The 15,558-nt window shown below is 44.5% G+C and overlaps 1 protein-coding gene across 4 annotated transcripts in view; it reads left to right on the top strand.

The window, feature by feature from the left end:
• Positions 1–679: 679 nt before the first annotated feature.
• The window catches only part of DOCK10 (dedicator of cytokinesis 10), a 162,657-nt gene continuing 147,778 nt past the window's right edge, over positions 680–15,558 (top strand). For 2 of the 4 annotated variants that reach the window (XM_056357890.1, XM_056357891.1), the window contains exon 1: positions 680–844. In XM_056357890.1, coding sequence (XP_056213865.1) covers positions 731–844 — 114 coding nt within the window. In that variant the 5' untranslated portion in view covers positions 680–730. Of the gene's footprint in view, positions 845–6,449; positions 6,606–15,558 lie in introns of those variants that run through there. The other 2 variants (XM_056357894.1, XM_056357895.1) reach the window with 2 other exon arrangements.

A 15,558-nucleotide genomic window follows, 5' to 3' on the forward strand; every position in this document is an offset into this window, starting at 1 on the left:
GATCGCTCTGCTGGGGGAAGAGCCGTGACTATTGTGTAACTTCTGTGGGCTTAAATGGCTAAATTTGTGTATGGGCAGAGTTTTCCATAGTGAAGAAACACAGGGATGCCACGCCAACTGGCAGAAGGGCTGGAAGCCATCCAGCCCCACTTGGTGCAGGGACCACAGCACCCATTGCGGCTCGGCGAACGCTCCCACCAGCTCGGAGCCGCGGGGCTGGCCAGAGAGTCGGTTTCTCATGCGACCCGGCGGCCCGGCTCCGGGGCTGCCCGGTGAGCCGGCGTTCCTACCCCGGCGAGCGGCAGTAGGTAGCTCTCCCTCCGTCGAACCCGTCCCAGCGGCCTCCCGAGGGAGCATCCCTCGGGGACCGCCGCCCGCCCGGAGGGCTGCCTTCGCCGCCCGGGCTCCCCGCCGCACCCCGGCCCCCCAGCGGGCCCCCCTCGCCCCCGGGGCGCGCCGCCGCCTGGGGGCTGCCGGGCGGGAGCGGGGCCGTCCCCGCGGCGCCGTGCGGGGCGGGCGCTCGGCCGCGGCGCACATGGCCAGCGAAGGCGGCGGGGGCGCGACGCTCCCCCGGGGAGGGGCCGCGGCCCGGGCGGCGGCGGCGGGCGGCCCCCGCCCCGCACACCTCCCCCGCGCGGGGCGAGCGGGGGGGAAACCCCCAGTTCCGCTTCCTGACGGCGCCCGGGCCCGGGCGGGGAGCGGCGGCCGCGGCGCGGGGCTGCCGGCGCCCATGGCCGGCGAGCGGACGCGGCGCTTCACGCGGAGCCTGCTGCGGCCGGGGCAGGCGGCGGAGCTGCGGCACAGCGCGGCGGCGGCCGCTGCCGGCGGGCGGCTGCAGCAGCGGGTGAGTGCGGCGGGCGGCGGGCAGCGGCCCAGGTGCGAAGCGCGTTCGGGGGCCGCCGAGGGCTGCGTGCGGCGCGGCCGGGGCGGGGGGCACCGCGCGGGGTCGCACGGCCGAGCCGCCGGGCCGGTACCGCCGCGCCTGCCGCCCGTGCCCCGCCGGTCCGGCGCTACAGACGGTAGCTGGTGTCCCTCGCCCTCCTCCGGCGCGCTGCCTCCCGCGGCTTCGCCGCTTTGCTTTTCTTCGGAACGCGCTTTGCACGGGGCGATGAAGTGACACCGAGGACCTGGCTGTCGGTGCCGGGGCGAGCCTGGCGTGCCCGGTGGGGACGGGACCGAGCGCTCCGGCTCGCCGAGTAGCTGTCGGTCACGTGATTTTTAGGTACTTCACCGCCCACATGCTCGTATATAACCGTAGCTACCCAGATGCGGGTGCGCTCCTGGTGATTTCCACTGGAAATCCCATGGAAGGGGGCCCGAAGCCCTGCACAAACACAGCTCCTAGCCTTTGGTAGCGACGCTTCTAAACTGCATTGCATAAGGCTTCAGTCCCCACGTCTCTCCATCAGTGGAACAGCGCAAAAGGTCTGCAAGCTGTTGCCACCCTACCTGACCAGCATTTTCCCTTTGCATGGTGGTATGTAAGACATTGTTACAGTTCACAGAGAAACGTCCACTGGACTTTTCAAATCACTAGCCATTTCTGAGTCATTCATTAACCATTTTAATATTGAGATCCCTTTGCACTTAGAGCTATGTGTTATGAGAGATGAATGACTCCTTCTTAGATGATTAAGCATATCATTTCTGTGAATCATGTGGGTCGGATAAATATTTTCCTTTTCTAGTAGTAGACTAAAACGTAGACTAAATGAAGTAGACTGAAGTAGACTAAAAAGCTGAAAGAGGGAAAGTTGTAAGTGAAATGTCATTGCTTATCAAAGTTTATCCAACGCCCGTGCCTAAGTGCAGTGCGTTCTCACTCTGCATAAAATGGGAAATAATTCTGCAGCTATGTTCCTGTAAAGTTTGTGGGTTGTTTCCATCTTCTGAGAGGCCTTGCCCACTGGAAGCAGAGAGCAGTGAGCGCTAAAACGGCTGCTCTACTTGGAGGCAGTAGCCAGTTCATGCTTCCTAGCTATCTGTGCACCAAATGCGAGCTGTTCCCTTTACCCCACTAGACTTGCAGTGCTTTTGCAGTCAGTTTTGACAGTCTTCATAAAGCCTTTACCAAACTTCCAATATGCGAAAGCTTGGTAGAAACTTAATTGTCGCTCCTGGCTTGCTGCAAAGGTTGTACATGGCATCAGCTCTTGTCAAAACCTGAAGGGTCTCTACAACTGAACCACCAGCAGATTTGCCCTCTTGGCACAAAGAGATCAGAATTTGGCCCATTGCCAGGCAGTTAATTGCGGATGAAGTTTTGGTGGAAATGTTCTAGGAACTATCACAGTAGTTTGACTCTGCCCAGATACTGTGCTGAGTAGTTGTCCCATAAGGGAGTGTATTTAAGTCCACATACCAGCTAAACTATTGTATTGTCTCCTTGCATCTTGAAGTATTAGAAATGAAGTTCTGTTACAAGTATATTTTACTCTGCTGTGCCTCTTGCAAAGATGCAAAAAACCCCAGAGAATGAGATTGATGAAACAAATCTGAATTTGATGGTCTGGTTTCCTGGAGGAGAGTACTTTTTTAAAGTGTTGCTAATAGATCTTACACTGCTAACTTAATAATACAGTATTTAATTACTGTTCATGCATTTCAGTTGCATTTTATTCAATCTGTCTTCAAAACATCGAGACGTAAGTTGTGGGGCAGCAAAAACCGTCCACCACTTCTGTGAGTCTGACTTCCTGTTGACTGATGAGACATACTGGTGCTGTATTTCATCAGGGCTTTGATTCGATATCTGAGGCAAATGCAGTCAGATCTGCAAAGATGGTCTTTTAAAGATACTGCAGTTAAGATTGGAAGAGGCCAGGCCAAATTCTGGTTTCAGTTATACTGCGCAGTGGGAGCGCTTAGGGACTTCCAGATGTTACGTTTTATTCACCAGCAGGCACAATAGTTCTGAAGTCTGGATTGCTTGCTGTGTTGAATATGTATGGCTCTGGGAAACTTAATGAAGATACCATCCTTTTTACCATCCTTTTTTGGGTTGCCAGTAATGTTGCCTGTGAAAGGCAAATTTTTATAAGATACCTTATGCCAGAGTACAAGGCAGTTATCTTCAGGGTTAAACCTTTTCTAGCTACATTAACTAAGAGTGAGCAGAATTAGCCAGTGTATCCTGGCTAACAGGCAGAGGAGTCCTTGGCAGCTGTAACTGGGGTTGCTGGTTGTCCATAGCCAGGTTTGGGGCTGCCACATGGAGCTGTGATGTCCTGTGCTGGCCAGCGACTGGTGTTTCTGGATCCATACCATGGAGTGTTGGGGCCAGCAGGTCTGTTGAGGCACATTTTCCAGGGAGGCTCCTCTGGCCTCTGTGCCTTGCACATGTGGAAGCTGGGGTGACACAGCCATTCAGGTAAAGCTGTTGTGTTGCTACTGTAGAAAAGTCCTGCAGGACCTGAAATTTCTGGCTGAACTTGTACTGACTTTTTTTGTACCATAAGTGAATATTCTTGCAGAAGAGAAAGACTGTGTGTATTCAGTGAGGTGCACTGGGTCTTGTCGCATCTTGCTCTGGGTGTATCAGTACCTTATATTCCAATTATACTGAATCTGACTTGTGTTGGAGTACCCTGAAAGCTAGCACAGCTGCTGTCAACAGTCTGCAAATAACTGCCTGCTACAGACTAGGGAAAGACTAGGTGTAAAGAATTAAGTGTAGAGGTGTAAAGTGTAAAGAATTAAGCCTTCTGGTATTGTTTTTGTGTCTATCCTGTATTGAATTGCAGCTGGGCTGTCAGGATCTGTGACAGCACCTGCAGTAGGTATCATTTGTGTCTCAGCAGTCTGGTAAGAGCCCAGGGATCAAATGCCTGTTTGACATTAAGTGTCTGAGAGAAAAGTGGAGTGTTGTGTCTTTTAGCTCTTTACTGTTTTCAAATATATTGCTTTTTCTTTTGCGTACTTTACCTTTCCTTTTGCTCAGATTTATTCATTTAACACAGGAAAACCCGTTGCTAGCGTTCAGCACAAAAATCTCTTGGTAGAAAGAAAGAAGAGTCAGTGTTAATCAGGGGGAAAGGGGTGGAAGAAGTACAGGTGTTTATGATTTGATGTACTGTGTAAGAGGAGCTTCGGTGGCACCCTGAAAGACAGAACATGGAAATGGAGTTTGAGGGTGGAATATATGTATGTATCTAGTTAGTAGGGGGTAGTAGCTGCAGGGGTTTTGGCACAAGTAATAACATTCTGCATTAATTACACAACTCTTCCGCAGATGGAGGGAGGAGGGGCACTATCAGGTGTTAACGGTATGTGGCAGTGCTTCAGGTTGTTTCCGTAAGTGCCTAGTTAAGCTTCCATGTAGAAAAGGAAATTCACCAAACTGGTCAGTGAAATATATCAGCATCCTCTAGAAGGTAAACAATTTATTGTATTTTGAAACTTTGTTGCAAAATTCTTTGTTACTTTTAATAGAAGAGTCTTGTCTGAAAGTTGGCGTCTGAGTGCTTGCTGCCAGTGCCCAGGAAAAGTGAATAGCTTGCCCAAGAAAGAGAAATTAATCTATCTGTTGTTTCGTTTGTGCCTGTAGCTGCAGCAGTATTTCACTGGAAGTTTTGAAAATAGGGATGGGCCGGTCAGTGCTCCTAGAAATCAGCTTGCTGGTTGCTTAGGTAATGCTAAACTTTTTGTTAGGTTATTATTTCCATATCTCAATTAATTTGGCTAAAGTACTGCTGGCTGCAATACTCATCCTTTACATAAAGTATTCTGACAACTGTTTTTATAAAAGAGCTGTGGGGGGCCTTGCTCCTCATCTCTCTTCCATACTTAAACAAGTTAATAGCAGTCTGGAACTGGGCTGCTGCTCCACGTGTCTTTTTTTTGGCAGCGGTTTCTTTCCATCACGCTGCAGCCAAGCACAGAGTTGTGGTGTCCGATGTCCGTGTACTGGCTGTCTCTCTCAAGTGGAAGGCTGGGTTACATGGCTTTCCCTTCCCCACAAAATGGGTTTCTCTCCTTGTTATTTTACCTGGGGCTGCTGTAATTCCCTCCTGAAAGAATAGGTTCTGTTTGTTTCCAATGTGTATTTTATGTGGTATGTTCTTTAGAAATATTAAATTCTCTATTGTAGCTGTATATTTCTAGTTTTGGGTAGGTAACAGACTGTTGTGGCACTTTTTTGTGACTCCACAGGTGTGTTGTTGTCTCTGAAGAAGAGTAATGTATATTGTTTACATCCTCACAGAGCACCCACTGCCTTGGTACCCTGGATAATAATAACAGAGCTTTGACTGTGCTTATACTGTAGGATGGTGTTGTATGGCCTTTTCTTGTTACATGGCCATGCTTGAATTGGACTTCCATGTTGAGAATCGGCTGATGAATGGAATGACACTGAAAACTTCATCTGTTGAGGAGGTGCAGTGTTAACTGAGCTATTCCAAAGACAGAAACTGGCCTGTGAATGGCTCCTGTCTTCTGAGGATATTCTGATGTCTACTGTTTGTCCACGGTGAACCAAAGTAAGGCATTTATACAGACAGTGAATATACCATGGTGCTGCATACAAAATAGGCTCTGTGTGGTTGTATGTATGTGTACTTGTAAACTTCACAGACCAGCTAATAGATTTTTATGAAGCACTGGGGATGGTGCTGCCCAGCCTCTCTTCCCCAACTTGTACTCTGGGAGTTAACATGAAGACTTCTTAATGTATTGGCTCTTTCTTATTTTTGTGGGGTTTTTGATTAAGGCCAAGGTGATAGCCTGGTGAAGAAATCTTACAAGCATTGAGTGAAAGCCTCATCCCATTTTGGTGGTTGAGGGAGAGAGAGTTTGTTCATGACACAGGCATAATGGAACATTATCTACAGCCTAAAGCTGGTGGTTCTGCTTTTGCAAGCCTTTTCATTTGAGATGTTATGCTTTGGTCAGGGCAAACCTGTCAGGCATATTTAGAATGTTAGCAACCTTCTGTGAAAGCAGGGCAGTACTGAAGTACTAAACAAGTTGTCTGTATTTGTATTTAACATGTGAACCTTGTTTGTGAAACTATATTCCAAAATTTATCTTTCATTAATATGCTATGCAACATCCCTTACCTGTTCAAAGATCAGACCCGCGTTACTTGCAAGTAGTCTCAATTCTCAGCAATTTTTTTGTTTGTTTTGAAGTGTCTGATGAGTAACTTTGTAGCTATTCTTCAGTTGGGGTATCCCAAGGACACTTGCTGTGGTGTGGCCCTGATAAGGATCCGATCGTTTTCAGCTGGCTGCTGGAGCCCAGATGTAAGGGCAAAGCAAGCAAAGGGCACAGGCAAGAATGCACTGCTTGCACATTCTCCAGCTGCTGGGCTCCCTCCTCTGCATGCTGACAAAAAGGCCAAAGTCTTCTCCTGAGCAATTCTAGGAACTTCATCTGAGACTGGCACCAGGGATTAAATTGATGCAGAAATGGGGAAGAGGAGATAAGGGAAGAGAGCCTCAGAGAGGGCGGAGACAGAGAAGGGAAGAAAATGGTTTAGAAAGAAGTCAAAAGCATTAGAGAAAATGGGCGAAAAGAGAAAAGACTTTGTGGGGAAGGAGAGACTGAAGAAGACAATAAAACGAAGGAAAGAAACGAAGAGAGCTGCAAGAAAAATTCATCAGGTTGGTGAATAACTCAGGCAAATAAGCCCTTAATATGAAACCCCAGACAGTCATCTAGTAGGTAGGGAAACCTAGGCACTCGGATTTAAATGCAATTTTTACTGTTGTTTTGCATCTGTCACTTGACTAACGCTTTGTTTTAAATTCGTGGGAAGTGAGTCAGCTTGAGTAACTCAAAATGCTCTCAGTTTATAGAGGCCACATAAACTTTTTTTCCCTTGCTTACAAGGTTAAAAAAGGGGCTTGAAGAGGGAGAAAATGAACAGTAGTAGAAAAGAGAAGGAGAATCCAGAAAATTAAGCCTTATGTTGGCTTTGGAGGAGGACAGTTGGGCAGAGAAAAGGTTTAATATTGTTGTGGTTTATAACAGGCAGTTCTGCAGTGTGTATGTCACTGCCAGAAGTCAAAACATGTTTGTAATTTTTCTAGCACAAGGTCAAAAGCCTGTAAAATAGTGACACAGATGTGATTGTTACACAAATAACAAAGACTTACTTGCAGGGTGTGTAATATTTCCAGTTTAGGGTTGCCTGTGTTTTGCAGAACTCGGCAATAATTTTCTGAAGCTAGATTGTATTTGCTGTGTGTTTTATGCCAACGTGTGTTCTTATATTAGCAAATGCCAACTTTGTCCCTGGTTTTGTTGACAAGAAACAAACACCAGGAGGTAACTGCTCAAGATTATGCAGTAAATCTAGAGTAAAAAACTTAGAATGATATTCTCAGAGTTCATCCCTGTCATGGGCTGCCCAGCTCCATATGGCTGAATAATTTGCCTGGCTGTTAAGACTGTTTCATAGTCTGCCCCACTATTCTCATTGCTGAAATAGGCAAATTTTCCCCTCTCCTGTAAAATGTAAGAGAACTGAGAGAGAGCTGCCTGCCCTTTGTGTGCTTGCTTAGTGTAAATGACTTCTGCTCACGTTGTTCCTTTCTGTGCTGAACACAAACAGGCTCCAAATAGCAGTGTAATAAGAGGGCACCAAGCTGCCTTAGTGCTAAATGGTAATGTGTGTCAGTGAAGCCTTCCGGAGCTGCTCTCTTACAGGAGAAACTTGGGAGGTTTTTGTCTTTTTATTTCCCACCCCTCCCCTCTCCTTTGTTGTTTGTTTTTTTTAGGTTGGGTTTACAAATGCAACAGTCGGTTATTTTTTTCCCCCTCCATGTCAATGATGCTTCATTACAACCTAAACACATCACTTAAAGATATATTTTTAATAATTACTTGTAATCTCTGGCACCATTTTTCCCCCCATGACACACACAGGCAAGAGGTCGATGTTGCTTTTTTGTTTTTCAATTTTACGCACTGCTTTACAAATACAGGGAGAGAGTTCCCTTGGAGCACTGGGGATGGTGCTGCCCAGCCTCTCTTCCCCAACTTGTACTCTGGGAGTTAACATCCACCTCTTTGCTTGGGTGCTGTAATGCTACTTCTCAGCTAGAACCCAAATATTACATGTTTTGGAACACAATGTAATGTTTTGAGATGACATAACGTAGATGTGATTTAAGCTTGTATAAAAATACATCAGATGAGGAAATCTGGATGTGCTTGTGACATGCGTGCGTTCATACTGTGCAGACAGCAATGTGAGCTGTAGCTACTGTAATTGGGATCCCAGGCGAATTTAGAGAAATGGAGATGGATGCCTACCTCCAACAAGAATCTTCTGCTCCCTTTGTGAAACAAGGTTTTATCTCTGCAGACTGAAAAAAGCCCCCAAAACAACAACAACAAAAAAACCCTCAAACCTCAAAAACTGAAAAACTATGCTGTATCACATTTAAAATTACTAATTAATTCATTATTAATTACCAATTAGCTCATTACTAGAGTTTCTTCCCACTGTTGCTGTTGCGCAGTTGGTAGTATATGCATTGTGCAGAAATCTAGTAAGCTGTCAACACTGTAGTGATTTTCTTAATTCTGAATGTAGTTCTCCACTTCCATCTTCATGCGGTGTGGAGAAAATACAAGGCAATTCTACCACTGAGTCTGAACTGGGCTTTTCAGCTTTGAGAATAATGTTGGCTGACTTAAAGCAAACATGATTCTAGGTTACTTTGACATGTTGACCTAAATTAAATGAGGTAGATATAATGAAATTTAATGAATGCAATGGAGTTGGATATGATAGAGGAAAAAACCCAACTTCCTCTTTTAAGTTTTACAGTTTATCACCAAAAGTAGTACAGAAATATTCTCTCTGAAACTGGAATAACTAGATATGTTCAGCATAGCAAAAAGGAAAAAAAATTTTTGGTCTTGCTTAACTAGACCAAATTTTAATTTTTAAATTGTCATTATTGAAATGCATTGTTTGCCCATGTATGTTTTCTGCTAGGTGTACCTGCTTTTGCAGCTGTGAGTAGGCTGATGTATGTCAGCTAATTTTGAGGAGTGCACTTCTAATTTATAGGCAAGAATGAATTTCTGGGCTCTCAAATGTCTCGTAACACGTGGCTTTGCTTTTCCTAGGACTAAGTTAAAGGCTCACCATGTGGGGAGCACAATGGCTCTGCAAAGACAAAACCTAGAAACATCTTTTATTCAAAAGGTGCCTGGAACACTAACTATGGGTTTAGCGTGTCTGTGTTTTGATGCAAGTTCCTCAGTGAGCTTTGTTCTAGATTGATCGGGGGGGTGGGGGGTGGGGGTGGGTGGTTCTTGTTTGGAGGAAGAGGTTGGCATGGTCTGAATAAAAAATACTTTCAAAATGTGAGAAGCTTATCTTGTGATATGAGTTTTTTCTAGGCTCTGGGACAATTTTGAGGGGTTTGTAAACCTTACTGGATTTCAGTTCCTGCCCTCCCCGCTCAAATTCCTCTGAATCCCTTAGGAGCTGCAGCGTGGTTGCTGGCAGTTTTTCCTGTGACATCTTTACCAATTTCTTTGTATTTCTTCTTGGTATCAAGATTAAATCCTCTTGCCTTTCTCTCTTCTGGTCCATTTTCTACGTTTGCTGCATGACTAGAATTAATGCAATATAGAACCAGTACAAAGCTTATCACTTGAAAGCTCTGAAGTACATCCTAGTTGGGATTAACATGGGCCACTGTCCCTGTACGCCTGTGAATGCTGGGCACAAGCCCCTGCTTTTCTTGCACCTCCCTGTTTTTTGCCCTGATCGCCCTCCCTCCTACCCATCTGCTGTTTCCCTGCTGGTCCCGTTCTGCCCCAGACCCTCCGTTCTCTCTTATATCTAGTTTGTTGGATTTTTACACATACCCTCTCCACTGTGTGCATGGTTTGAAATTCTAAAAAATAAAAAGTGTCATGTTTCTATTTTAAGTGCAAACTCCCTTACTGCCTGTCAGCTTTGATGCAGGCATGACGCACGTCTGGTCTTGGGGCACTGAGGTTCGTGTCCATGGGGGATACTAGAGTTATTTCATCATTGGTATCTACGATGGCATAGTTTGGTAATAAATGTGTTCATAGAGTGTTTATTCTGCTTCGATACTTGTGCAAGTACTTGCTGGGGAGTGGGGTGGGGAAAGAAATTTGGGACCACTTACTCTTTTGCGGAGTGTCTGAACAGGAGCAAATGTCTTCGTCCTGACCCTTTCAGGCTCCTGGCTTAGTACTGTGGGTGTGCTTGGTGCCGCTGCAGCTGGGAGGTGGAGGGGGAAATGAGCACACTGGGGTACTTTGGTGTGCAGATGTTGTGTCCCCTAAGGTACATGACAGAACAAGTATTTTGGGAGAAGGCATGTGAGAAGAGGCAGGGGAGCGACTCTCATGGTGTCTTCTGGCCACAGTGGCATGTAATGGAATCTCAGTGGCTTCTAACCCTGAAACTACTTTTTCTATCCCTTTCTTCTGTGAGGTACTTGTCGCTACTTCTTCCTTATCCTCTCTCCAACCCTTGCCTTCCTGCCCTTTTAGCCCTGCGCAAGCTCTGGCAGCCCCGATGGATAGTCCAAGCCAGCAGAACAGAGAAAGTAAAGGCTGCTCATGTCCAGATATTGTGTAAGATATATTTGCAGTTAGAGGGAGGGAAGGATGCCCGTTCTCCATATCCCCCCCTTTCCCCCTTTGGAAGCAAATGCAGCACTTCTTTCCTTGCTATGAGTAGACCTGGACAAAGTATTCAGACTTTGTTGAATATTTTAGAGTGAAAGTGATGGGCTGAAGTCAGCCTGGGGACTATTAGTTGGGCTATGCTGGTTTAGATGATAAATCATCTTTGGAGTCTATCCTGTGAGCAAGCTTTGTCTGTTGCTGTGCAAGTACCAGTACCATAGCATGTGCCAGGCTTGATGTCTTTTGTTAGGAATGCCTCTTGTTGCATTTCACAGGCTATAAATTAACTTGCAGTATTTGTAGCAATATCAGTCTGTCTTTCAAGATAGACATGTATGGCCTTTTTCCTGGCTGCCTTTCCCCCCACCCCCCACTTTTAGTTAGTTTGAAGAGCCTCAAAAATGGTCTCAAGTATCAAAAGTGGTTTAGGGGCCAAAATCTGGACATCCTTGGGGTGGAACTGTTTCGTGGTGTTGAACTTTTAAGCTATGCTGAACAAAATACAGGAACAAAATATAGAACAACTGTGTATTGACAGGGAGAGACCTTGGGAAAACAAGTCCTGGGTCACACCTCTGATTCTGTGTGCAGAGAGAAAGGGAGTGATGAGTAAGTATTACAAACAGTAATGAGCAGACTTTGATATTTATTCCAGAATATCATGTGGCCTGTATTTTTTGTAGTCACATATTTGCAATGCATACTGAAATACGTGCTGAGCTATCACGTCTCCATTGTCAGTATATAGGCACACTTTCTTTCCTTCCATTCATGTGTAGCAGGTGGACTTCCAACAGTGGATAAAGAGCAATTACAGTAACAATGCAGAAGTGCAATATCATACACAGCTCTCATCTGAAAGCAAGTTACTAAAAAGCATCTCCCTGTTCCAAAGCTCACATCTCACTGTAAGCATCAGTTGCCTTTTACATGAGTAACAGTTGTTTTTCTCTGAGCTCTGGGATTGTACGGTGCTTCTGTTCTGCTGACACAGTTTCATTAAACAGCTAAAATTGCAAGCAGTGGTGGAAACTAAGTCATAGAACATTAAGTAGAATTCAATTCTACTGGTCTCTTCAGTACTGCATGAATTTATCCTCATAGCTTCCTCGGAATCAATCAGAACTGTTTTGGAGGTTAATTAGGAGAACTTGCCAAACAAATTGAGGAGATGTGTGAGCAGAAATTTAGCTTATCCTCTTTCCTGGTCAAATAATAACCTGTGGTTTAACAGCGATGTTAGGAAATCCCTTGTAAACACAGGAAAAGCTGCAGTCTAGGTAGGTGATAACTTTCCATCAGGTGTCCTTCAGAAACCTCCTGCTGCTTCTTTTCGTATTTCAAATACATACCCAAGTGTTCACATGTTTCTGTAGCCTTTAGAAAAGAATTGGAGCTCATGAAACGTGGCAAATCAAAGTGATTTAAGTCTTCTCATTTTGGAAATGGAAGAAGATGGCATGATTTTTTTATGTAGGAATGATAGCTCCAGCTTCATGTGGATGTTGGCAGTAAAATACTTTCCGCCTTCCAGGTATCCTTTCTCCAGAAGGGGTAAGGGTATAACTATTTGCAGACTGGTTTCAAGTGGGAGTTACAAGTTACTTGCATCACAGTAACATGGATGAGCAGTAGTACAGAAGGACACAACTGACATGCCTTGATATGAGGTTTATTTCCTTTTTTTTTCCTCTTTTCTTTCTTTTTATATTTGCCCTTAAAATGAGAACCCTTCAAATTGACTAGGCATGGCCTGTTTGTTGCACTTAAATGTTATACTACTCGCATTTCTTCGTTCTTCTGTTTACCCACTCCCTGCTTTGCTGCCCTCGCCCCTTCCAGTCCTCAGTCCTTGATGGTCTTTTTGTCTTCCGCTTGTCTCTGAGCCTCTGTTAGTGCTCCTGTGAGAACAAGGAACAGTATATCGGTTGTCTGTCAGGCACCCTATCTTTGCTTGCCATCCAGGCCATCTTAAAACCCATTTGTTCCAGGAATTCTCCTTGCCGGTTTTTCAAACTGATAATCTCTCTGCTCCTTGGCTTCACTGAGCAGCTGTCCTGTATTGTTCTGTCTGGCTATGCCTCTCACCCCCATACTGCCAGTGTAAAGTCTTTGGCTTTGGTAATATGCCTTTCTCCTAGCTTTAAAGTTTCACATTAAACAAATGGGTTTGTGTAGATAATTGCTACTTGAATGATTGTTTATTAGATAAAATATAATTCAAATAATAGGTAGTGACTCTTCTGTGAAGAACCACTCTGCTATGTCTCTTTCCTTAAAGAATTTCTGTATCAGTGGTTCCTTGTTCAGTACGGCATAGAAGACAGTGCAGTGTCTTGATGTGTGAATGTATCAATAGATTTATACCTATTTTTAAATAGAATTAGGTAAATAGGTAATTGCCAGGAATGAAATCTGTTTCCTTGGAATAATGTGATATGCGTGCTTTTTGGGGTTTTAAGCAGAGATACTTGGCACTTAAATTCCGTGCTGGTGGATACTGAGATGTGCCAGAATAAGCTGTAAGGGCCACTACACTGCTCTTTGTGCCCTGCCACTAATTTCCCAGTGTGTTTTTTGCAAGACTCCTAATCCTAAAGGATCTGGCAAGGATTTGGATTTGAAAAAGTGAGTTTCTTTATTTTGGGAAAGTGTTTGTGTGATAAAAAATGGGAGTCAGCAAATGACTTATGACTGGAGCTTGAAAAACTGAGCTATAAAACCTGCATGCTGCAGCAACGAGAGGTTGCTGCTCAATGTGGTGGCTCCAGCCAATGTAAGTGGCTCTAACATCACCCAGCAGCACCTCTCGAATCCATCTTGCATAGTTTGCATTGCATCTGGTAAGCCTCAGTTGTGTTACTGACAGGTGCAGAGGTGAAGGTGGATGTGCTTTAAGAGGAAGATCACTGTCAAGGAACAGCAGCAAAGTGGGCCTTGCCATTTTGCCATGAAAAAACAGATGCCATTTTACAAAAGGACATGTAGCAACTGACTGTTGACAGTTCAAGGGATGAAATCTTTAAAAATAAGGAGGCATTACATGGGTGGTTGGATTACAGGAATTAAAACTAAAGAAATGAAAGGAAATCTGAATCTTCTCTCTCATGTCCATCCATCCCACACCCCTTTTTTTTTTTGGTTTGTTTTTTTGGTGTTTTTTTTTTTTTTTACTACTCTGTCCCTTTCTTCCCTCCCTCTTTATTTGCTTGGAGGCTTGAATCAGTGGAACTAGATAGATTTTCTTGTAATGTTACTAGTACTTAGATAGATGATGCTAAATGGGAATATTTCATGACAAGATCATCATATTTTTCTTGTCTTTCAATTGTGGCTGTTGTAAGGGTGAGCCTTTGGATCACAAATGTCTGGAGCTGTCTGAGAAGGTGCCTGTTGTGTTTCTTTTGCTGTTCTTGGCCAAGGAGGGGGGGAAGTGTGTGGTGGGTGATTTACATTTTGGAGCTGTCTCTCACTTTTCTTTTTTTTTTATTTTATTTTAAAGTCCAGTTAAATGCTAGCTTTTGATTTAACAACTTTGTATACTGGCATAGCTGTGCCTCAAGGGGCACCACATTAAGATGGGTGCCTTCAGTACCAAAAGCCTAGCACATTAGCACACCATTCTCCTCTGATTCTTGTTTATGAAGATTTTTTTTCCTTTCTTGAAGAAAAATACATGGAAGTAATAGGCAGCTTGATTTCATTTGCTTAATTGCTGTTAACATATATAGGGCAAAAAAGATAAGGCAGAATGACAGTGGTCTGATTCTTTTTGCCTGTGTCAGAGCTCCAGGTGTTCTCCATAACCAGCATGCCAAACAGATCCTGTTATCATTACTAAACAAGGACAATTTAAAAATATATTTATCTGTCTTAAGGGTATGAAAATAAATGAAAATTGAATCGTGACTAAAGAATAATACTTTCTCGTTGCTATTATCACAGGCACAGCTTACGAGATATTTTTTGTGTGCGTGTGTATGTCTGCGAGATAACAGTAGTATAAACTAGCAAAGTGCAAGTGCTAACGGTACGGCTGCTTTTAGACAGTTTGGCAGGAAACGCTATTTCCTGTTCTGCTGACTTTCTCATAAATATTAACCCATCTGGGGCTTCAACATTTGTTGCTACAGTGGGATAGACAATGGCAGTAACAGCCAAATTAAAATGTATTTGTTACTTTAAATATATTGTGTAGATTCTGCTTAAAAAATACAGGACTTCCCATTCTTTTGATTGCAGTGTAGCATCTTCAGATTTCTATCTGCATAGTTGACTTGGAAAGTGGGATTAGATTTACTTTTAAAGTATGGGCTCATGCTGGTGTGGTATGCTCTTCTGGATCAGGTTAGAGCTTTCAGAAGTCGCATGTCACAGGCAGATGCTGGGTTCCTCAGCACTTTTAAGTCAAATAGTAATTGTAGTTCCGTTTGATGTGCTTCCTGGATCACCAGATAAATCTACATGTGGAGTAGGATGATGGAGCCATTATCTCTGCTACTTTCTTGAAAGGAATTGTACCCTTGTCTCTTGAAACCCCAAGCAAGTGTTGTCCGCAGTCAAAGGGTAGCAGCACCACCAAGATAGAGGTGAACCTCCCTCGACCTTTCACTGTGCCTGTTTCTCTCCCCTGACAGTCATGTGAACAGGATGTTCAGCCGCATGTCTTTACTTAGAGTAGTACCTCCTACTGGGGAGCAGCAGTCTTTTATGGCCAGCATTCAAGCTTCTGGTTTTTTAAAATCAGATGCTGATACATAAGATTTGAAAGCCAGAGGGTGCCGCTTCACAGGGCGGTGAGATCTGCTGCTAAGTTTGTGCTGGGTGGAGGACACGTTCTCTAGGTGTCTCAGTTGAAATGCTGTGGCTTCCATTTCTTGGTGCTTACGTATGCCACCAACAATCTGCCCCAGCAGTCTCCTT

The sequence above is a fragment of the Falco biarmicus genome, chromosome 13 (genome assembly GCF_023638135.1).
Source record: "Falco biarmicus isolate bFalBia1 chromosome 13, bFalBia1.pri, whole genome shotgun sequence".
NCBI lineage: Eukaryota > Metazoa > Chordata > Aves > Falconiformes > Falconidae > Falco > Falco biarmicus.